Source organism: Mastigoproctus giganteus, chromosome 13 (assembly GCF_048544385.1).
Source record: "Mastigoproctus giganteus isolate SK-2022 chromosome 13, ASM4854438v1, whole genome shotgun sequence".
Lineage (NCBI taxonomy): Eukaryota > Metazoa > Arthropoda > Arachnida > Uropygi > Thelyphonidae > Mastigoproctus > Mastigoproctus giganteus.
The window spans coordinates 55,345,579-55,371,250 of NC_143587.1; the positions used below are offsets into that span (position 1 = coordinate 55,345,579).

The 25,672-nt window shown below is 38.5% G+C and overlaps 1 protein-coding gene across 2 annotated transcripts in view; it reads right to left on the reverse strand.

Annotated features, from left to right (window-relative positions):
- LOC150076070 (uncharacterized) overlaps positions 1-24,380 on the reverse strand; it is a 102,744-nt gene extending 78,364 nt beyond the window's left edge. Inside the window, exons 1-2 of one of the 2 annotated variants that reach the window (XM_090388003.1) lie at positions 24,338-24,380; positions 20,983-21,034 (exon numbers count right to left, since the gene is read on the reverse strand). In XM_090388003.1, the coding sequence (XP_090244129.1) occupies positions 20,983-21,034; positions 24,338-24,344 (59 nt within the window). In that variant the 5' untranslated portion in view covers positions 24,345-24,380. The other variant, XM_090388002.1, reaches the window with a different exon arrangement.
- Between the last annotated feature and the right edge of the window lie 1,292 nt (positions 24,381-25,672).

A 25,672-nucleotide genomic window follows, 5' to 3' on the forward strand; every position in this document is an offset into this window, starting at 1 on the left:
CAGCAGTGCGTAGCACACGCTTCTTGATTGACCGGGGTTCGAGCCCGTCACCACCAAATACGCAGGATGCGGAAAGGTCAGGGAATGACCACCGCATATCCCGGAGCAATATGGCCTTAGTTGCTAATGCTCCTAAAAACCAGATAACAAACAAACCCATTTTACAGCAGTGTTAGGTTTCAGCAAAACAGGGTCATAAAACAAGATCAAATTATAATGTAATTAAATGAGATAGGTTCCAAAATTCCCAATATTTTCCCATGTACTAATATTAGCATTAGTAGAGGCATATGATGCAAGAAAGCAAGCTTATTCAGCATCGGCCAAAAAAAAAAAAAAAACCACAACCACTACTCCCATTTCACCTCTCCGTTCATTCAAATTACCTGTCCAGCTGAGCCTTAAATTTTATTAGGCTATCAACTTCAACAACAAGTGATGGAAGTCTATTCCACAAACCAACTACCCGCTGGCTAAAGGCAAATTTCCTTATATAGTTGTATATGCCTTATACAACTCTATCAGATCACCTCGCCGATGCCTAGTCTCCAGACTCTGTAATTTGCAAAACTTAAGCCTTTCTTCGTAAGAGCAACCCTTTGTTCCATTCACTAATCTTGTTGCCCTTCTCTGTACTCGTTCCAGCAGCTCTACATCCTTCTTGAAATGAGGCCTCCAGACCTGTATACAGTACTCAAGGTGTGGCCTGACCAATGCCTTATACAAGGGAATAATCACATCCCTATCCTTCCTAGAAAAATTCCTGTATATCATTGACAAGACACCATGAGCTACTCTTGCAGCTCGTCTGCACTGCTCAGAGAACTTCATATCTGCCTGCACAATTACCCCCCGGTCCTTTTCATTCTCTACCACTGTCAGTGTAGTACCACAGAGTTGATACGTTGATCTGGGGTTACTGTTTCCCATATGTAGTACTTTACATTTGTCAATGTTAAACTTCATTTGCCACCTCTCAGCCCATCTGCTCAACCTTTCCAGATCCTGTTGCAGCAGCATAGCATCAGTAGTGTCCTTAACAACCCTGCCAACCTTTGTATCGTCTGCAAACTTCGACATTAAGCTTGATATACCATCATCAATATCATTTATAAATACAGAAAACAACAATGGATCCAACACTGAAACCTGAGGAACTCCACTAATAACATTAGTCCACGTTGAGCGGTGTCCACTGATTACCCACTCTCTGTCTTATGCCACTCAACCATCCCTTTATCCATAGCAGCAATTTGCCTCCAATGCCACACTGCTCTAATTTGTGCAGCAGTCTTCCATGCGCAACAGTATCAAAAGCCTTTCTAAGATGCAAATATATAATATCAAAGTTATTCCCTGCATCCAGTTCTTTTGTGACTACATCATAGTATCCAATCAAACAATAAATAATAATAAAATTTCTGTTTATACTCCGGCACGACAACCAATTGATTGATTTGGGTTTTATTGGCGCACTAGCAACTAAGGCTATAATGCGCCACACGACAACCAAGTCAGTAGAGTTTTGGTCAGACAAGACCTGCCCTTAACAAAACCACGCTGTGTCTGAGCTATAACTGAATTCTTGTCTAGATGATCCTGCAGTGCTTCTTTAACCAGTGCCTCCATTAATTTCCCTTGAACCGAAGTTAAACAGGTCTATAATTACTTGTGTCAGCCTTTGATCCTTCTTTGTGAATTGGGGTTACATTTGCACATCTCCAGTCTATGGGTACCTCCCCTGAGTCCAAAGAAGCTCTCATAATTATGGCTAGGGGTTTGCTTACTTCCTTTGCTGCCTCCTTTAATATAACAGGATAGATCCACCCCGGGTGCCTTTTTTATGTTTATCCTCAACAATCTCTCCTCCACTTTCCTCTCAGTTATTAGAAAATCATCTAGCTCACTGCCAATGTTTACTTCACCTACGACATTCCCCTTCCTGAATAACTCCTCATGTGTGAATGTAGATGCAAAATACTCGTTTAGATTGTTAGCCACCTGAGCAGGATCCTCAAATGTTGAACCATCAACATCCAGTGGACCAATCTGATTCATCCCTTTCCTTCTTGAGTTTAAATAGGTAAAGAACTCTTTTCTGTTTTTCTTTGCATCCTTTGCCAAGGATTTCTCATAATCTGCCTTTGCCTGCCTAATCTCCTTTGTGACTTGGTTACAGACCAACTTATATCTATCATAGGCTTCCATGTCACCCATTAATTTGTATGTATCCCATGCATTTTTCTTCTCTGCCATATGTCTCATTAGTTCATCTGACAACCATTTAGGCCTGAACCTTGAACAATATTTCTTGGTTGGTATGTAAAGCCTGGTAGCTTCCAAGATTAGTTCCTTGAATGCTTCCCAGTTTGAATTTGCTGTTGGTAACATCATCAGTTGGTCCCACTGTATAGAATTTAAATACTGTCTCAGACCATTATAGTTGCCTTTACGAAAGCAAAAACCCTTCCCTTTACCTCTGGTAGTTACCTCCTTGAGTAAATCCCACTTCAGCACACTGTGATCACTGCCACCTAGTGGTTCCTTTATCTGCAGATTCTTAATGCATGAAGAATCACTACTGATAATCAAATCAAGAGTATTACTCCCTCTAGTTCCCTCCCGAACATGCTGGTGTAGAAAACAATCATCCAATAATCCACAAAAGCCTTGCTAGTGTGTGAGGGACCAACCCACAAATTCCAGTCAATATCTGGGAAATTAAAATCCCCCATTATAAGAATCTCTGATTTACTGGCCCATTCTATTTCCCTGTACAGTATCTTATTATACTCATCAGAGCCATTAGGCCTATAGCACACTCGTACTCTCAATTTTGATTTACCTATGCTTATGTCACACCACACTGACTTGACACTGCCCTGTCCATCGATGTCGACTGGTTTCACTTCCATGGATTTTATGTGTTTTTTAACTAACAGCATAACCCCTCCTCCCTTCCTATCCTGTCTATCCTTTCTGTAGATGTTGTACTTCCCAAATTCCAGTTCTGCATTCCTTATATCTATGTGACACCACGTCTCTGATATTCCAACAATATCTGCCTTTGATGTTTTCAGCAATACCTCAAATTCATCAAATTTATTTACTAAACTCCTAGCATTGGTGTAAATGCAAGTATACATGCACCTGTTCTTTTTCTTAGCTACCCTAACACAACCCATGTGTTTACTTGTACCGCAATGACTTCCAGCAGTCTCTGAAATATCCTGCATCTTGTTTTTCAGGCTTCTGCTCATTCCAATAGAAGCAGTGCAAGAATCTATTTCACCTCTGCCAGTGGCTACTGTTAATCTATTAGTCTTTGTCTCCCCCGAAGCTAGCAGTTTTCCGACCCACCTAATACTGCCTCGATAGCATCAGCAAATATTCTTGCACCCTTTCTATTTAAGTGTATCCCATCCCTGTAGAAACAATCTCTCCTGTTAACAAGTACAGTCCAGGCTGAAAAAAATTCTACCCCTTGAGCCTTGCACAATCTTTCCAGGGCCGAATTGATCGACAAGGCTCTCATCATATACTCCCTCCTATCGTGTCTGGGCAGAATTGTAGACACTTTCAAATTCAACCCTACTTCACGGCTTTTTTTCAACAGCGACCTGTACTTGTTAAGTAATGCTGGTCTCCTACTCTTAATATCATTAGTGCCAATGTGTACAACTATATCACCTTTTGTGCCCTTAAAAGATGATATCCGCTCTACAACGTCATCAACCTTTGTCCCTGGCAGACATACTCTGGTCCTGTTCCACCTATCCTTTTTACAAAGCATGTTCCCTGTTTCCCTGACAATAGAGTCACCAACAACTACCAGTTCCTGTGGTACCAGCGCATTCTGCCTTGGGGGCTGCCTCTGTGTTGCAAGATGACCAAGTGCAAGCTCTGGCATTGATGTGGGCAGCTGAGAGCTTGATGGGCCCTCGATTTATTTCCTTCGAGGGCATCCACCCTGTCCTTCAAGGTCTCATATAGGCCCATAACAACGCTGAGTTGTCGCCTAATTTCCTTGCATCGTGCACACACAAAGACATCCCCCATGGCAGTATCATGTCCCGTACTCGATTGCTCCACAAACATCAAGCAAACAGTGCATCTGTTCTTTATAAATAATTAAATATTTTAAACATTTAATGCACATGTTTTATTTATACTTATGCATAAAACAATTAATAAAATAAAAATTTAATTTACTTTGGTCCTGTGGAGTCATCGCTTGAGTACATATTTACTTCACTGATATTTTATGCAACAATGGCATAATGGGGCGACATTAATGGGAGGTTCCTGGCAGAGGCTCATCGGGTTCTGAGGGTTCCTTTCCCTTCTTTGTCAAGAACTGTAGTATTGACGCCTGGTGTGACTTCCTACTTCTTTCTTCCAAGATGTTATAGTAGGGCTTCAACATCGTGTTGACACCTCTTTGGATGCCATGGCTACGTTCCCAATCAGGATCATTATCACAAAGTTCATCAAATGCACTATGAATTTTGGTAAGAGTACTCTGAATATGTTTTGTTTTTAATGTTCTGATTGGTTCCAATTATTCCACTCCATCTGGTGGTCAGCCTCATGTTGCTGAAGTTGCACAGTCAGTTCCTCCAATTCCTCCCTCGAAAGTGGCTCACCATGACTCTCGAGAAACTGGTCAACATTATCTGGATCAACGTTGTCAATGCCAAGATCCTTAGCCATGCAAGAAACAACTTTAGCCACTTGCAAAACTGGCTCAATCCTTAAAAAATCAATCACTGCTTCGGGTCACAATTTATGCCAGACGCCATTCATGCAGGACTGTGACACTTCCCCCAAAGCAGAATCAAAGTTTGTGATGGCATTCAGGATGTTACACGACTTCCAGTAGCCCCTCACAGTTATATCAGACTGCACAGCCTCAACAATCCCTTTGAAAGTCATATGCAAATAATACGCCTTAAAGGTCGCAATTTCACCCTGGTCCATTGGTTGCAAAAGTGAAGTTGTGTTGGGAGGCAAATGCACAACAATTTCCAAATGGTCATTGTGGATTTCTTGGAGGTTGGCTGGGTGTCCTGGGGTATTGTCCAGCACCAACATGACTGGGAGGCAAGCCATTTACTGCACAAAACTGAGCAATCTCTGGACAAAAGTACGAGGTGTACCATTCGCTAAAAATTGTCTGTTGCTGTTGTTTTGGTTTTTAGGAGCATTAGCAACTAAGGCCATATTGCTCCGGGATATGCGGTGGTCATTCCCTGACCTTTCCACATCTTCCGTATTTGGTGGTGATGGGCTTGAACCCCGGTCTAATCAAGAAGCATATGATACGCACTACTGCTCCTTCCCATCTGGCTACGGAGGCGCCCAAAAATTGTCTGAGTCACCCACGCCTTTTTGTTAGAGCGCCAAAAACAGGAAGTCATGTCTTCACCATGCCCTTCATTACACGAGACATCTCTGAATGGTACCCTAACATTGGTTTGAGTTTAAATGTTTCCAATGCATTGCCACCCAGAAGCAATCTTAACCGATCTTTTGCAACCTTGAAACCAGGGGAAGACCTCTCCTCACAGGCGACATATGTCCTACTTGGCAATTTTTTCCAATAAAGCCCCATTTCGTCCACATTAAAAACTAAATCAGGGTGACAGTTGCCTTCGTCTATTAAACGTTTAAACTCGGAAGGATACTCTTCTGCCACTGCAATGTCAGCACTAGCAGCCTCACCAGACACATTCACATTGTGAATTTTAGAACAGTTTTTAAACCGATGAAACCACCCTTTGCTGGTCGTAAATGTTTCAGTGCTACCAGACTCCTCACATATTTAATCAAATATGGACTTCGCCTTGTCCAGAATTACTGCCTGTGTAACATGAATGTTGTTTTGGTTCATATCATCCACCCACAACATTAACAATTTCTCCATTTTTTTCCACTGTCTCACTCACTGAGTGAATAAGTTGTTCTGGAGGATGACACACTTGTTATCCCTGCGTGTGTGTGCACTTTATTTTATCAACATTGTTCATAATCGGTGATACAGTAGAAGGCGCTAAACCTAATGCCTTACACACATCCAACCGATGCTCACCAGACTCCATGAGATGAATCACATCCATTTTCTTCTTAATTGTTAATGTTTTATGCTCTTTTTTTTTAAGCATAGGGCAGTGTCTGTGCCCTCCAGCACAGACACTGCCCTACACTTAGAGCTCATGGTTACATAAAAATTATTATTATTAATGAGAAATAGCACTATAATAACACTGTAACCCGTTAACAATTGAAGGAAAATTCACAACGAAACCAACATGCCGCACTGAACGTAAACAATTGTAGGCGTAGCTATCATTACACCCACAATGCACCTCAAAAAACAAAAGAAACAACTAGTACATGTTTGGACTCACAGGCGTTGCTGTGATGTGTTACTAAGTTGCGATTTTCGTAAAATGGGACCTACCTGTATATTACATATATGGGAAAATCCCTCAGCTCCTGGAAATTCTGATATTTTCAAGGAGTCAGATAGCTTGTGGACCTTAGTGGTTGAGGTGAGTTGTTGTACTAATAACAATTGTCACTGGCGGCAATACTAAGATATAGGGGAAATAAATAAAGAAAGAAAAAAAAATCACTCCTCCCACAAAAAAAAGCCATAAACAGTGAATAAAAACCTGTCAACAGTAAACAAGTTATCATGACATCAGAACTGGTTGGCATCACATGACAAAAAAAAGACTTTTCAATTGTGATGACGCGGGATGACTTTTCAGTTTTCCCATACAAAAGAATGTGTTTCAACCTTGAAACCCTTGGTTGAAAAATCGGAAAAATTTGTAACATCACTGTTAGCAAGAGAGGGACAATAAACTTTGTTGTTTCAGAAGTGTAGATTTAAGTAAATTAGACATTCTAATAGAATACCATTACTTCCACAACAACAAATGGAAGTTTGTTCCAATAATCAATCACCCACTGGCTGAAGGCAAACTTCCACACATCTTGTAACCATCCTTCCTCAATTTGAATTTATGCCCCCTCATGTGTAGTTTGAGCAAGCGGAAAAATGTCATCAGAATTCAGCTTGCTGATGGCATTCAAAGCCTTAAACACCTCAATCAGATACCTTCTTGCAAGTGCCTAGTCTCCAGATGCTGCAATTTACAGAAATTAAGCCTTTCTTGGTAAGACCACTTCATTCGTTCCCTTCATCAGTGCCAAAAATTAAGGCACGAGCTAGCAGGGCCCTTGCCTGGGATGCCATTCTTTAAAGGGCACCAAATTTTACAAATCATGAAAAAAAAAAAAATATATATATATATCCTTAGTAAAGGGAACACCAAAAAATACCTTGGTCCAGTACTGCCCTTCGTCAATCTCATTTCCCTTCTCTGCACCTATTCCAGCAGATCTACAAGGGATGATTATTTAATTCGCGGACTGCTGCCAGATTTTATGATTACCATGCGAACTTTCCATAACCACCACTAGAGACACTCTCCCTAATTGCTACTGAGCAGACTCTGTACACCTGCCAGTACTTGTCGAGCTAGTGTTGGGTGAAGAGTTTTTTTAGCCGTGTCACTGATGATCATTTTGAAGCAAGTATCATGTTGGACATACAGATTGAAAAGCAATATGTGATTTGTTATTGTGTCAAACAGGGCTTAAAATGCATCGGAAACAGTTAAAAAGATGAATGAAGCATATGGTATTGAGTGCCTTGATAGGATGGCCATATTTAAATGACACAAGTGATTCAGTGAAGACCATGAGTCTGTTACAGATGACCCAAGACCTGGGTTAGCCTTCCTCCTCAGCAAATTACAAAAACCCAGGAAATCTTGGATGAAGACAGGCGAATTACACTTTGTGAATTAGCTGTCAGAATGTCCATTTCATATGGTAGTGCTCACAATATTGTGAAAGATCACCTGAAAATTTTGCAAATCTGTGCCCACTGGACACCATACATTTGGCTCCAGCACAAAAACAACAAAGAGTAGACTTGTACAGAGAACTGCTTAATCATTTACTCGTCTGCTGACGAGGCTACTAGTGACAGTCGTGTTCCAAGCCGCTAAATGGATTTTTCTTATTTATTGATTTGAAATTATTGTTTTTCTAAAACTTTTGATTTAAATTTAGTAGTATAACATTATTTTGTGATTTTTTGATTAATTTGGTGTATTTATTCTTTACTCGGCCTTGTAAAAGTATCGGTAAGGGTTTCCACGTGTTCGTAACTACCGCTACCGTTATTAACTTTCCCGCCATTGTGATACCGTACTAGATATACCGTAGGTTATATACCGTACTAGATAGCGTTAGTTGAACTTCGTTAGCAGTTAAATTGTACGTTTAAATAAATACATATAACGACTTAGTTTACAAACGTAATATAATTAATAACATAACATAATTAATTAATAAATTAATAGAATCATGACTCAGACCAGAGCAGCAAAGCAAAAGGCTCAAGCTAATGGAAGTGCTTTGGCTCAGAGCAGAACTGAGGGGGGCAGTTGTCCTCTGACTCACAGCCTTATAAAATGCACTGTTTGCTTGATGTTTGCAGAGCAATCGGGTACGGGACATGACACTGCCAAGGGGGATGTCTTTGTGTGTGCGCGATGCAAGGAGTGTATCGATATCAGGCAACAACTCGGCGTTCTTATGGGCCTATATGAGAGCTTGAAGGACAGGGTGGATGCCCTCGAAGAAACTAAATTGAGGGGCCCATCAAGCTCTCAGCTGCCCACATCAACGCCAGAGCTTGCACTTGGGCATCGCGTGACACAGAGACAACCCCCAAGGCAGAATGCGCTGGTCCCGAAGGAACTAGTAGTTGTTGGTGACTCTATTGTCAGGGAAACGGGGAACATGCTTTGTAAAAAAGATAGGTGGAACAGGACCAGGGTATGTCTGCCAGGGGCAAAGGTTGATGACGTTGTAGAGCGAATATCATCTTTTAAGGGCACAAAAGGTGATATAGTTGTACACGTTGGCACTAATAATATTAAGAGTAGGAGACCGGCAGAATTACTAAACAAGTACAGGTCACTGTTGAACAAAAGCCAAGAATTAGGGTTGAATTTGAAAGTGTCTGCAATTCTGCCCAGACACGATAGGAGGGAGTATATGATGAGAGCCTTGTCGATCAATTCGGCCCTGGAAAGATTGTGCAAGGCTCAAGGGGTAAAATTTTTTTCAGCCTGGACTGTACTTGTTAACAGGAGAGATTGCTTCTACAGGGATGGGATACACTTAAATAGAAAGGGTGCAAGAATATTTGCTGATGCTATCGAGGCAGTGTTAGGTGGGTCGGAAAACTGCTAGCTTGGGGGGAGACAAAGACCAATAGATTGACAATAGCCACTGGCAGAGGTGAAAGAGATTTTTGCACTGCTTCTATTAGAATGAGCAGAAGCCTGAAAAACAAGATGCATGGTATTTCAGAGACTGCTGGGAGCCATTGCGGTACAAATAAACACATGGGTTGTGTTAGGGTAGCTAAGAATAGAAACAGGTGCAGGTATACTTGCGTGTACACCAATGCTAGGAGTTTAGTAAATAAATTTGATGAATTTGAGGTATTGCTCAAAACATCGAAGGCAGATATTGTAGGGATATCAGAGACGTGGTGTCACACAGATATAAGGGATGCGGAACTGCAATTTGGGGAGTACAACGTCTACAGAAAGGATAGAGAGGATAGGAAGGGGGGGGTGTTATGCTATTAGTTAAGAAACACATAAAAACCAAGGAAGTGAAGCCAGTCGACATCGCTGGACAGTGCAGTGTGGAGTCAGTTTGGTGTGACATAAACATTGGGAGATCAAAATTGAGAGTAGGAGTGTGCTATAGGCCTAATGACTCTGATGAGTATAATAAGGAACTGTACAGGGAAATAGAGTGGGCCAGTAAATCAGAGTGTCTTATAATGGGAGATTTTAATTTCCCAGATATTGACTGGAATTTGGGGGCTGGATACTCACACACTAGCAGGGCTTTTGTGGATTTATTGGATGATTGTTTTCTACATCAGCATGTTCGGGAGGCAACTAGAGGGAGTAATACTCTTGATTTGATTATCAGCAGCGATTTTTCATGCATTAAGAATCTGCAGATAAATGAACCACTAGGTGGCAGTGATCACAGTGTGCTGAAGTGGGATTTACTCAAAGAGGTAACTACCATTAGGGGTAAAGGGAAGGGTTATTGCTTCCGTAAAGGCGACTACGATGGACTGAGACAGTATTTAAATTCTATACAGTGGGACCAACTGATGATGTTACCAACAGCAAATTCAAAATGGGAAGCATTCAAAGAACTTATCTTGGAAGCTACTAGGCTTTACATACCAACTAAGAAATATTGTTCAAGGTTTAGGCCAAAATGGATGTCAGATGAACTAATGAGGCATATGGCAGAGAAAAAAATGCATGGGATACTTACAAATTAACACATGACACAGAAGCCTATGATAGATACAAGTTGATATGCAACCAAGTTACAAAGGAGGTTAGGCAGGCGAAGGCAGATTACGAGAAATCTTTGGCAAGGGATGCAAAGAAAAACAGCAAAGAGTTCTTTACTTATGTAAACTCTAAAAGGAAAGGGATGAATCAGATTGGTCCACTTGATATTGATGGGTCAAGTGTTGATGATCCTGCTCAGGTAGCTAACAAACTAAATGAATATTTTGCATCGACATTCACACATGAGGAGTTATTCAGCGAGGGGAATGCCAGAGGTGTATTCAACTCTAGCAGTAAGTTACAGAATCTTGAAATAACTGGGAGTAAAGTGGAGGAGAAACTGTTGAAGATAAACACAAGAAAGGCACCCGGGGTGGATGGGATCTATCCAGTTATATTAAAGGAGGCAGCAAAGGAAGTAAGCAAACCCTTAGCCATAATTATGAGAGCTTCCTTGGACTCAGGGGAGGTACCCATAGACTGGAAATGTGCAAATGTGACCCCAATTCACAAAGGAGGATCAAAGGCTGACACAAGTAATTATAGACCTGTGAGCTTAACTTCTGTTCCAGGAAAATTAATGGAGGCACTGGTTAAAGAAGCACTGCAGGATCATTTAGACAAGACTTCAGTTATAGCTCAGACACAGCATGGTTTTGTTAAGGGGAAGTCTTGCCTGACCAACTTGATTGGATACTATGATGCAGTCACAAAAGAACTGGATGCAGGGAATAACTTTGATATTATATACTTGGATCTTAGAAAGGCTTTTGATACTGTTGCACATGGAAGACTGCTACACAAATTGGAGCAGTGTGACATTGGAGGCAAATTGCTGCTATGGATAAAGGGGTGGTTGAGGGGGAGAAGACAGAGAGTGGTAATCAATGGACACTGCTCATCGTGGACTGATGTTATTAGTGGAGTCCCTCAGGGCTCAGTGTTGGGTCCATTATTGTTTTCTGTATTTATAAATGATATTCATGATGGTATATCGGGATTAATGTCCAAGTTTGCAGACGATACAAAGGTTGGCAGGGTTGTCAAGGACACTACTAACACTATGCTGCTGCAACAGGATCTGGAAAGGTTGAGCAGATGGGCTGAGAGGTGGCAAATGAAGTTTAACATTGACAAATGTAAAGTACTACACATGGGAAACAGCAACCCCAGAGCAATGTATCAACTCTGTGGTACAACACTGACAGTGGTAGAGAATGAAAGGGACTTGGGGGTGGTTGTGCAGGCAGATATGAAGTTCTCTGAGCAGTGCAGACGGGCTGCAAGAGTAGCTCATGGAGTATTGTCAATGATATACAGGAATTTTTCCAGCAGGGATAAGGAGGTGATTATTCCATTGTATAAGGCGATGGTCAGGCCACACCTAGAGTACTGTATACAGGTCTGGAGGCCTCATTTCAAGAAGGATGTAGAGCTGCTGGAACGAGTACAGAGAAGGGCAACAAGATTAGTGAATGGAACAAAGGGGTGCTCTTACGAAGAAAGGCTTAAGTTTTGCAAATTACAGTGTCTGGAGACTAGGCACCAGCGAGGTGATCTGATAGAGGTGTATAAAGCCTTGAATGGTTTAAGCATGCTCAATGCTGATGGGATTCTTCCTCTAGCTCAGAATAATCACCTGAGAGGGCATAAATTCAAATTGAGGAAAGACAGATGTAGGATAGACGTGCGGAAATTTGCCTTTAGCCAGCGGGTGGTTGGTTGGTGGAACAGACTTCCATCCCTTGTGGTGGAGGTTGATAGCCTAAATAAGTTTAAGGCTCAACTGGACAGGTATTTTGAACGAACAGAGGGGTGAAGTGGAAGTGGTTTTTTTTTTTTTTTTTTGGCTGATGCTGCATAAGCTTGCTTTCTTGCATCAAATGCCTCTACTAATGCTAATGCTAATTTAGAAACAGTGTCAAAACTTCTTAAATCGAATAGTGACTTGTGATGAACTTGGATTTTTCACTATGGTCCAGAGACAAAACAACAGTCCAGCAAGTGGAAGCATTCTGATTCACCAAGACCTAATAAATTTCGAGCTTCTTGTTCGGCTGACAAACAAATGGTCCTTGTGCCTCAGGGAACAACTATGAATAAGGAAGCATTCTCTGAGATTCTCCGAGTCAAACTTTGCTGCGTCATTCGTGAAAAACATCAAGAACATTCCAGTGTAAGGTGGTTTCTCCATCAAGAAAATGTTAGACCCCACACAGCTAATATTGTGCAGCCAGTGATCACTGCCATAGGTGCCAAGATTCTGCCACATTCCCCTTATTCACTGAACTTAGCCCCATGTAATTTCTTCCTGTTTCCACATCTGAAAGGCAAGCATTTTGTGTCTGACAATGCTTGCAGAGCCACAATGGAAGCACTTCCCAGTCTTTCAAAAAATGGCTTGCAAGAAGTATTTAATGCATGAGTACAATGGTGGTGAAAGTGTGTAAAGTTCAAGGAAGAGTATTTAATTTTTTAAAATAAAAAAATTTTTTATTTTAAAAAATTGTTGACAATCTATAGCAATCATTTCAACAAGCTTTTTGTTTAAATTTTTAGCCTCCATAGACTCAGAACTATAAGGAATTATCTTCTTAAAGCATTCTTGTAAAGTCTGTTGTTTTGAAATTTGATTAGTGAAAACACATTGTGTTTTAGATACCTCGTTTTTCTCTAATTCTTTCTTCCATTCTTCAAACTCTTTATACTCTTTATGATGTCGAGATCGAAGATGATTTATCATAGATGCCATAAATGACTTTGCTGTTTTTCCACCTCTTAAAATTTTGAGGTGGCATAGTTGACACTGCTTTTAATTAATCTTCACAAGATATGAAGAATTTTCAAATAGGACTTTTTCTTGAAAGGCTCGTGGCCTAAATAGAATTAAATAAATAAAAAATAAATATAGTTTAAGTTTATTTATAAGGCATATAATATGATTTTCGCTTCTAGTTACATCTAGAATGCATTAGGTACCTTGTTGAAAGGGACTATTCACATATTAACAATAAATGAAAGTCAGTGATGTGGATGATGGCACAGAAATGTTAACTGAAATATTATTTCATGGATTTAAGCATAATGTTTACATCTGACATATTTTTATTATAGTAAAAAGTTAAAATATATTTTCATTTCTCACTTCATAATAGTAAAGTTTTGTAATCGCAGATCAATTTTTACCTCTGGAATGGAGGCTCATATCACAATGGTTTACATGGTTAAATTATTGCATGACACTTTTCTTTACTAATTTTCCATTCCATAAATATTTCCTCAATCAGCTTCACTACATTGCTAACTGTATGAGACCCAGAAATCTCTTGGCAAGCAAGTAAAGCAGAAGCATAGTTGAATTCATCATTAATCCATTGTGCTGTCAAACTTAAGAAAGATTTCTGGTTGTTTGTGAATGTCCAAATCTGTTGTATAAGATACAGAAGTGACACATTTTATAAGATCATTAACCTTTTTGAACACAGCAGAATGTACATCAGGAAAAATTTTTTCTGTAACATGTTTTCTAGAAGGAACTTAATAAATTTGTTTGCTGAAATGATTTTATAAGCCACCAATTATTTTTAAACACACAAATTACTTTTGCTTTGTTGTTTTGCAGTTTTAGGTTTTAGTACGAAAACTCGCAATTCAATATTGCTCTTCTTCGCATAGTGCTATTACTCAACAACAGATGGCACTGCTGGAAGACTCCCAAAATGCCCAAGAGAAATTAAACAGATAATTTATTTCGTAAATTGTTTATTTTACTTCATAAACTGCAGAAACAGTTGATGAAACTGACACATGCGAATTTTGAGGCCACATATTTGGGGGTTCTACTTTATTGTAAATTAAACAATCTATTACACAGATTTTTTAATTCAATAAGAAAAAGATGTAGATATTCAGCTATTTGGCCTTCTGATGGCCGAGGCCAAGGCCGAACTTCGGTGCACCTCTAATGCAAATGAGAAAGGCTTATCACCGAGAATAGACTTCTTCTTCTCTGTGTGCCATCTCCTAATGGAGGTCAGCAACCACCACAGCAAATCTCTCTCTGTCTCTGGTAGCTCTCAACAGCTGCTCGGTCTTCAGTCCTGTATAATTCTTAATGTTATCAAGCCACAATGTACGTCTTCTCCCAAACTTTCTTCTTCCTTCCATTCACCCCTCAATAATTAGCCGTGGAATTGCATATTTGTTGTTCCTTATTAAGGTGTCCAAGATAAGCAGTTTTTTTTTCCTTTATGTCCTTCAGTAATTCCCGGGTTTTCCCAGTTCTCTGCAGGACATTCATTGGTCATTCTTGCTGTCCATGGTATCTTTAATATTCTTCTGTATGTTCACATTTCACATGCTTCTGTTTTTTTTAAGGTGTTAAGTTTCAGTGTCCCTGTCTCAGCACCATACAACAAAACTGACCAAATGTAACATCTCATCATCTGGGTTTTAAGGTGAAGATCCAGGTTTCCATTGCACAATGCAGGTTTCATTTTAAGAAAATACTGCCTGGCCATTTCAATCCTTGCTTTTATTTCGTTTTTTTCGTTCGTTTTTGTCATTGATCCAACAGCCTAGATATTTAATTTTGTTAACTCTATCAGCCTTCCATTTAACATGAGGGGTGGTGTTGGCATTGTCTCATTAAGGATCATGAACTTAGTCTTGTTGATATTAATCCCGAGGCCCATTCTTTCACTTTCTTCACTCACACAATTGAGGAGTACCTGTAAGTCCTGCGTATTAGCTGTACAAAGTACAGTGTCATCTGCATAGCAAAGGTTGTTGATAACTCTACCATTGACAGATATTCCTTCATTTCTTCCATCTAATGCTCTCTTGAAGATGACGTCTCAGTAAATTTTAAATGGTAGGGGGAGAGTTTGTTTGTTTGTTTGTTTTTTTTTTTTTTTTTTTTTTAGGAGCATTAGCAACTAAGGCCATATTGCTCCGGGATATGCGGTGGTCATTCCTTGACCTTTCCGCATCCTCCGTATTTGGTGGTGACGGGCTCGAACCCCGGTCTAATCAAGAAGCATGTGCTACGCACTGCTGCTCCTTCCCACCTGGCTACGGAGGCGCCATTGTTTGTTTGTTATTTGGTTTTTAGGAGCATTAGCAACTAAGGCCATATTGCTCCGGGAATATGCGGTGATCATTCCCTGACCTTTCCGCATCCTCCGTATTTGGTGGTGATGGGCTTGAACCCCGGTGTAATCAAGAAGCGTGTGATATGCACTGCTGCTCCTTCCCACCTGGCTACGGAGGCGTGCGGGGGTGGAGTACACATCCTTGCCTCACTCCACATTCAATGTTAATGTTTTCTGTCTTTCTGCTGTCAACTACAACAGATGCTGTTTGGTTCCTGTTGAGGTGCTTGATTATTCGGATATCCTTTTCATCAGGCCAGACTCCTCAAGGATCCTGACAAGCTTGGTGAGTTGGACTCAACCAAAGGCCTTCTCAAAGTCAATAAAATAAAGGTGAGCATCAATCTCTTGTTCTCTGCACAACGACCTGGGCACAAAATAGTGCTTCTCTTGTACTCAGTCCTTCCCTAAATCCAAACTGGGCATTGTCCATTGAATCCTCACAATTTCTGAAAATCCAATTTTGAATTATTTTTAAGAACATTTTGAGGACTTGGCTCATCAAGCTGATTAGTATGAAGTCTCCACGAGTCCTGGTGTTTAGTTTTTTTGGGAAGGGTGATGAACGTTGATGTCAGCCAGTCCTAAGGGATGTTGCCTGTCATAAATTCTGTTAAATAATTCAACAAGAATGTTGGTGTTTTGTAGTCAAGAAATTTGACTATTTTCACTGTGATTTCATCAGGTCCTTTAGCTTTTCCCTTCTTCATTGATTTAATCATCCTCTTCACCTCAGATCTTAGGATGGATGGCCCTACCACTACATCGTTGTCATCTATCACATTCACTGTCGGCGAAGAGGTCTTTTATGTATTTAGTCCACACGTCTAGTTTTTCTGATTCTTCCATGATAATCTCGCCTTTGTCATTTCAGATTGAAGTTAGTTGTTTCCTTCTATTAATTCCTGAAATCTCTTTAGTCTTTCTGTGAAGATTGAAATCATCAAGTTTTTCTTGCAATGCTTCTATTTCTCTGCATTTTTCTGTGATCCAGCTCTCTTTAGCTCCTTTAATTTTGTTCGTAATCAGTGTATTCACTTCCTTGTACCTTAGTGCATTGCAGTTCTTAAATGCCCTGTGCTTCTCCATGAGTGTCAAAACTATCTGTCATTCAGTCAGGATGGAAAATGATTTTAGGTTATGGAAAATGTCTGACATTTTCCATAACCTTGAACTTCTGAGCTCATTTCAGTCAATAGATTTAAAACTCTTTCAAAGATCTACCACTCCTCTCTCCTCCTACCTACTGATTTGTTGCATTCTTTCGTTAAGGCATGTCTTTATTAACTGATATGTTTCTGGTTTTTTTAACTTCTCTAAGTCAACTTTCTTCATCGTTGCTTTCTCCTAATAGCCTTCAATCTCATCTTGATCTCGGTTATGACTGGATTGTGGTCTGAATCAGTATCTAAACTGGGGTATGTCTTGGTGCTTTTAATACTGCTCCAGAAATGCTGATTGATCATGATATAGTCAATTTGGTTTTTGACCACATTTTGTGTACTGTCTAGGGGTGACTTCCGTGTATAGAGCCTTCTCTTGGGAAGGTGAAACCAGGTGTTAGCAATCATCAATTTCTCCTCTTGGCAAAATTGTATCAACCAATCCCCTCTTTCATTCCTTGCTCCTAGACCAAATTCTCCTACAGTTTCACCAGATCTGCCTTTTCCAACCTTAGCATTCAGATCTCCCAAAACAATATTTAGGTCTTGTTTCTTTGTTAGTTTGACTACTTCTTTCAGCTCTGGAATAGAGTTCAGAGATTATAGAATAGATTTCTATAATATAAAGTTGCATTAGAGAATAGAGTTCAGAGATGTTCAGTGGTTAATAAATTAACCATTAAACATTAAAATATATATTTTTTTAACAAATAAATAAATTGCATAAACAATTTATGCAAGTCACATTAAGTTTATGTCTGATTACTGATTCTGGGTCTAATAATCAACCAGCAGAATACAGAGAATGTGTTATCTATTTGTATTGTATTATACATTGTGTATTTTGTTTTGAAGCTATGACAAAAGCTTTTTGATTTTGTCATAGGAAATAGGCCATATTTGGATTTTGTAAATACTGTACTGTAAAATAAAATTAAAGATCACTTTTAAATTTTTCCACTGTGAATTTATATATTCATAGTGGAACAAATAAATACATGGGCTGTGTTAGGGTAACTAAGAGTAGATACAGGTGCATGTATACTTGCATGTACACCAATGCTAGGAGTATAGTTAATCAAGACATCAAAGGCAGATATTATTGGGATATCAGAGACGTGGTGCCACACAAACATAAGCAGTGCAGAATTGGAATTTGGGGAGTACAATGTGTACAGAAAGGATAGACAGAACAGGACGGGAGGAGAGGTTATGCTGTTAGTTAAGAAACACAAAATCTAAGGAAGTGCATCCAATTGATGTTGGTGAACAATGCAATGTTGAGTCTGTTTGGTGTGACAGAAAGGAAACTTCCTGTCACACCAAAAAGTTTCCTTTCTGTCACACAGAAAGGAAACTTTCTGTCACAATGGGAAAGGAAAAATGAGAATAGGTGTGTGTTACAGGCCTAATGAATCTGATGAGTATAATGAGTAATTATGCAGAGAAATAGAGTGGATCAATAAATCAGAATGTCTTATAATGGGGTATTTTAACTTTCCAGATATTGACTGGAACTTGTGGTTTGGTCACCCACACACTAGCAAGACTTTTGTGGATTAACTGGATGACTGTATTCTACAGCAACATGTTCGAGAGGTGACCAGAGGGAGTAATAATCTTGATCTGATTATCAGCAGTGATTATTCATGCATTAAGAATTTGCAGATAAAGGAACCACTGGGTGACAGTGATCACAATGTACTGATGTAGGAATTACTTACAGATGTAACTACCATCAAGGCTAAAGGGAAGGGCTATTTCGTAAAGGTGATTACAGGGGTCTCAGACAGTTTTTAAATTCTGTACAGTGGGATCAATTGATGATGTTACCAACGTTCAGTTCTAAATGGGAAGCCTTCATTTTGGAGGCTACTAGGCTTTTCATTCCAACTAAGAAATACTGTTCAAGGTTTAGGCCTAAATGGATGTCAGATGAACTAATGAGGGTTGTGGCAGAGAAGAAAAATGTATGGAATGCATATAAAGTATCAAGTGACAGAAGCCTATGGCAGATATAAACTAGATTGTAATCAAGTCACAAAGGAGGTTAGGTAGGCAAAGGCAGATTACCAGAAATCCTTGGCAAAGGATGCAAAGAAAAACAGCAAAGAGTTCTTTACTTATGTAAACTCTAGAAGGAAAGGGTTAAATCAGATTGGACCACTTAACATAGATGGGTTGACTATTGATGATCATGCTCAGGTAGCTGATAAACTGAATGAGTATTTTGCATCTACACTCACACATGAGGAGTTATTCAATGAGGGGAATGCCAGAAGTTTATCAAACTCTTAACAGGGAGCTAAGTGATTTTGTAATAACTGAGAGAAAGTGGAGGAGAAATTGTTGAAGTTAAACATAAAAAAGGCACCCAAAAGAGGTGGATGGGATCTATCCAGTTATATTAAGGAGGCAGCAAAGGAAGTAAGCAAATCCTTACCCATAATTATGAGAGCTTCCTTGGAGTCTGGAGAGGTCCCCACGGACTGGAGGTATGCAAATGTATCACCAATTCACAAAGTAGGTTCAAAAGGTGACACAAGTAACTATAGACCTGTTAGTTTAAATTATGTTCCGGGAAAATAATGGAATCACTGGTTAAAGAAGCATTGCAGGATCATCTAGACAAGATTGCATTAATAGTTAAGACACACCATGGGTTTGTTAAAGGGAGATCTTGTCTGACCAATTTGTTTGGATACTATGATGTGATCACAAAGGAACCAAATGCCAAAAATAATTTTGATATCACATACTTGGATTTCAGGACAGCTTTTGATACTGTTGCACATGGAAGACTGCTGTACAAATTGGAGAGGTATGGCATTAACGGTAAGTCGCTACAATGGATAAAAAGATGGTTGAGTGGGAGGCAACAGAGAGTGGTAATCAAGGGACACTGCTCTCTGTGGACAAATGTTATTAGTGGAGTTCCACAGGGTTCGGTGTTGGGCCCATTGTTGTTTTGCATATTTATCAATGATATTGATGAAGGTATATCAGGTTTAATGTCCAAGTTTGCAGATGATACAAAGGCTGGCAGGGTTGTTAATGTCAGTAAAGACAATATGCTGCTCCAACTGGATCTAGATAAGTTGGGCAAATGGGCTGAGAAGTGGCAACAGAAGTTTAACATTGACAAATGCAAAGTACTGCATATGGGTAGCAATAACTGAAGAGAAACGTACTAACTGTGTGGTACTACACTCAGGGAAGTGGAAAGTGAAAAAGACCTGGGGGTAATTGTGCAGTCAAATATGAAGTTTGCTGAGCCATGCAGACGGGCTGCCAGTGCAGGTTATGGAGTCTTGTCAATGATATATAGGAATTTGCTAGCAGGAACAGGGATGTGATTATCCTGTTATACAAGGCAATGGTCAGGCCACACCTAGAGTACTGTGTACAGGTCTGGAGGCTGGAGGCCTCATTTTAGGAAGGATGTACAGTTGCTAGAACGAGTACAAAGAAGTGCAACAAAATTGGTGAAGGGAACAAAGGGTGCTCTTATGAAGAAAGGCTTAAGTTCTGAAAATGGCAGCACCTGGAGCAATGGTGATTTGATTGAAGTGTATAAGGTCTTGAATGGTTTGAGCAAGCTGAATGCTGATGGGATTCTTCCTCTTGCTCAGATTAAGAACCTGATGAGACACAGATTCAAACTGAGGAAAGACAGTTGTAGAATAGATGTGCAGAAATTTGCCTTTAGCCAGTGGGTAGTATTGGTGGAGCAGACTTCCATCTTTTGTTGTGGAAGCTGATAGCATAAATAAATTTAAGGCTGAGCTGGACAGGCATTTGGAAAAAATGGAGGGGTGAAATGGGAGCTTTTTGGTTTTTTTTTGGCTGATGCTGCATAAGTTTGCTTTCTTGCATCGTATGTCTCTGATAATGCTAATTTATCTTGGCTAATTTATCTATGCCTTTCAATGAAAAATTAGATCCCTTCACGACATTTTAACATGAAAACATGTTAATTCATACCAAAAAAGTAATGTCTCTACCTTTTATCTTCATAAATGTAAAGTGAATTTTCACAGAAGTGATTGTACCATATTAAGTGTATAAATTCTTAAAGCATCATCTATTTTACTCATATGACTTAGACTTTATAATTAAAACAAAATTTTAATTTTCATACACAGAATTACATATGGCAGTAGAAGATAAAAAAAATTTCACCTCACAAACAACATTTCTTGTCCATCTACTTTCCATGACTGCACAGTTGCCCCTAAAGAAGAATACATTATCTTTTATTATATATGATATATAATATTCATTATATAATAAATTTATATTTATATAAATTATTTTTATATAATTTATATATTTATATAAATTTATTTATTATATAATAAATATAATATAATTTATTATATAATATATAATATTTATTGTATATAATTAACAATTATGTGGATAAATAGTTTTAAAGACAATATAACAATATTTCCTTTCCAAAAACACATACTGTTATAGTGAAACTGTGTTCACTTAAGCTCTTCTTGACACACATCTCATATAACCATTCCTGCCCTGAACATATACTTCAGATAGCTGTTAATATGAAATAATAATATCACTCTGTGATATTATTATTTCATATTAACAGCTATCTTGGGCCATTACTGGACACAGATAATAAAGGCCAAGATGAACATATCCAACAGATGAAAACTGTTGAGATAAGCTTAAGTAATTCTACTGCAAAAGTGCAAAAAGAAAAACTTGAATGGAAGCATACTATAGGCTAAATGACTGTAATGAATAGATTATTTATGCACAGAGATGCAGTGAGCAAACAGATATGAATATGTTATTACTAATGTTTGTCAAGTGGTATCCTGATCTTCCACGATCTCTGGTGGAAAATGGATCTCTTATTTCCTTGAAATCTATCACCAATTCTGGGATATTCAAACTTTAATACAGTTGTTCCCCCGTATCCACTGAATCAGTTACCCATGGTTAACCACGGAAAAAAACTTAACACGTACTACTCACATGTCAATACAATGCTTTCCATTATTTTTTACGATATCGATTTTAAATCTAATAGCTTCCCTTTATTTTTTACAGTGTCGGTTGCGATTTAACAGATGCACCGTTTTCAAACTTTTGAATAATTTCAAGTTTTTGTTTAATTTAAATACCCAACTCTTGCGTTTGCCCATCATTTTCACAATTACTAAACAAAAAAAAAAAAATAGTTACTATAAAAAAAAATTCCAACATCCCTGACATAAATAACGAAACAAAATTTGTCTTTTTGCGGTGCGACAGAACACAACAATCGATGCGATGCACTAAAACAAACTAAACATTTCTTCTTTTTTTTTTTTTTTTGAGCGACGGGTGTGAAACAGTGGGGGTTGCAAGATAACACTAATATGTTATTACTGTTATGACGACTTATAATGCCGGTTCTTGTCGCTTATTTACGACTTGCAAAATATCTGTTTATACCTATTCTAGTTATTACTTGAATTTTATTATTTCTGGTTGATTTATTTATTTTTTTAATTTGGAGTCTTGAAGTGTCCCGGTTAATCGAGAGTCTGCTGTACTTTATTATTACTGTATTTAATGTTGGTAATGTCTTACTGTATGTTTAATTTATCAATTAAACTTTATTATACATATATATGTACAAGAAAATCACATTATATATGGGATCAGCCAGTGTTTGCTTATATCTGCAGTTTCAGCTATCCATGGTAGATCCCCAGTGGATACGGGGGCCTTACTGTATAAAAAAATTTAATTCATAATTTTCATACTTTTCATTACTATGTAAATAGGATCAATTTAAAAATGAAGCACATGGGTTCACTTTTTCAGTTTTTTTGTTCCTGGTAACTGGAGGTCACAATAGTTTTAGCAATTAGTAAAGAAGTGCCCGTGGCCAGAACACCAACCTAATTCCATCTCTCTCTCTTTCCCCACTCCCCAAATCTCTGATTAATATGTGGATTTAAATTGCCAGTATCCATTCATGTTTCCATTGAAATGGTTTTTCTTCATTTTTCTCTATCTGTTCTCCAAGACAATGTTCTTCCATATGGATTTCTTAAAAATTAAACCTATAGGCATTCAAAGTTTGGTGTAAAGTTTTATCTGCCTTCTCAACTCATTATTGGGGATCACAAAAAAAAAAAAAAAAAATTGCTCTGATTACAAAAATAAACATTTTGCAGTAAAAATGAAATTACATGTCTGCTTTCAAAACTTTGGCATGTCTGTACCAATTTCTACCTATTCATTTGTATTTTTTTAATTTAGTGTTACAATTTATTTTTACTTATTTTGAAAGAATGGCATAAATACGCCAATAAAACTGAGTATCCTATAGCAAGAACAAACGATTTTCACCAGAAAGAATTTTGGACAACCCCAGATGTGGAATACCACCCCCCTTCCCCCCAGTAGATAAAAGCAACAATGCTCACATTTACACAGCCTCCCAGAAAATCACTCTAAAAAAGATCAGCTGAACTTTGTAATCCACTAGCAACTTTGAGCAGACACAAAGTGGGATTTAAAAACAATCAAGCTTATTTATGTTAGTAAACATCAGAAAAGAACTGCAGCTTTTACTTGACACATTTGTGATACTGCCAGAATATGGTAATTAATTTTTTTTCCAGATGAATATGCCATTTATTGCAATTTATAGAACTGAAATATTTATTTCTGAAGCAAAACAAATCATTATGAGGAATTAGAGCACTGCCCATCACATGTCATGTTGTGAGTAGCAATGTCATCTGTTTGAGCATATTTTTTGAAGGACTAGGGAATCATAACTCTTATATAGCTATACTGAAGGACTAGCTTATCCCACAACTCAAAGAATGAAATCCCATTGGGCAGATATAGTGTACTGGAGGATGGACTCCAGATTATGTGTACACCTTGTCGGAACAAATTCAATACACCTTGTCGGAACAAATTAACAAATGGTTATGTTAGTTTACACCAGTAATTCTGGGCGAATTCAAGCAAAAGAAGCCACTTCCTCCAGAGGTTTTACCCATAATCTGAAGTATAACCTGTTCCATTAATTTTCCGCCATTCATTTTTTTGAAATATAATATGTACACATGAATTACTAACTTTAATTTATTATTAACGAAATCACTGCTACCGTTTGTAAAGTTACTAGGGTTCCGCGGAAGATTTAGATTTGCAAAAAGGATTCAGCGGACCAAAGTTCGAAAGGCACTGTTCTAACATATGCTATAAAAAATGCTCCTCCTCCAAGACAAAAACCACTGGACTTGGTTATTATAAAAATTTCTGTATTTTTAGAATTTCAGTAGCGTCACTACCAATAACTTACCAAATAAATTAATAACTGCAGAGCAATTTCCACTAGTGATAGTAACTATATTATTCATAATTTTATAAAGTAAGCAGAATGCACTTCTAAAGAATATAAATTATATGTGAATACCGTTAATGAGAAATACTACGCTCATATAATTTTATATAAATGGCATTCATAATCAAAAACTTTAAAATTTAAACCTACAATGCATCCATAATAATTCCTTATGCTAACACAACCGGAAGTAATTTGAATAATCAAAGGACGACAGATGGCGTTAAGTCTCAATTTCTTGTACATATTACGTATAGTTTTTAGCACCTCGCTCGGCAAGCTGGAGCAAATGCGCAGTTAAACTGCAGTTTCGGTTCAAAAACAAGACAGAAGCAGTACTCGATTCAGTCCTAATTTTTCAGTGGATAAATTCTGAGTGCACTTGATGTATTTTTTTTTTTTCGAATAGTTGTCTTGATTAAAAACCAAAGACAGAAGTTTTCATAGCCAAATAAAAGAAATAGTGAAATGGTCAATGATGCTGAATACTATGAAAACGAAGTAAAGCAAACCCTCGATTTCACGGACTAATTGGGGGGAAAGAGTTTCCGTTATTTGCCAATGTCTGTTAAATTGAAAGTTATTTTTCTAGACCATTTGTACCCCACGTAATATTGAAGCCTTCGTGGGTAGCTTAGTTGGTAGGTTGTTGTATTTCCCACACTGAGTGGAAAAAACGTGCGGTCAATGACGTGAGGAATTTTCATGGGCCTTTTTCGCAATGTAGTAGTAGTAGTAGTAGTGGCATGTGATTCAAGAAAGCAAGTGTATCAGCTTATGTAGCATCAGCCAAAAAAAAAAAAAAAAATTGACAAAACGGCATAACCTGCCCTGGCACCCCTCGTCCCAGGCCGCTGCTTATTCTAATAGAAGCAGTGCAAGAATCACCTTCACCTCTGCCTAAGTTAGCCGGCTTAGGCGAATATGGCACGTTTTTTGACTCCATGAAACCCGATTATTTCGTCCCGCAAACAGAAAATCGACCAGAGAACATGCAATTTACCGACAGTATATGAGAAGCAATATAGCCTTAGTTGCTGATGTTCCTACAACATAATTGAAATTTTAAAATAGGTAGTGTATATTCCAGCGTATAAGTTGACTTTTGAAGCACTAAAAAATCATCTAAAATTTTAAGGTAGACTTATACGGCTAGTGTAAAATCCTAAGCCTGAACTGAAGGGACTGCTTATTGTGAGAACGACATGAATTAATGCCAATATATTTATAATTTATTTTATTATTTTTTTTTCTACACAAATACACTGGTGTACAAAACTTAAGGACCAACACTATTTCTAAAGGTTGCAACCACAAAAGCTTTACTTAAGATACTCTTGACTGATGACAGTAGATTCAGTCTCAGCAGCAATTCTGGACGTCGGCTAATCTGGCGAGAGGTGGCACAGGGTATCACCCCGCAAACCTCACTGAAAGGGATCGATATGGCAGTCGAAGTGTTCTCGTCTGGGGAGGCGTTATCTT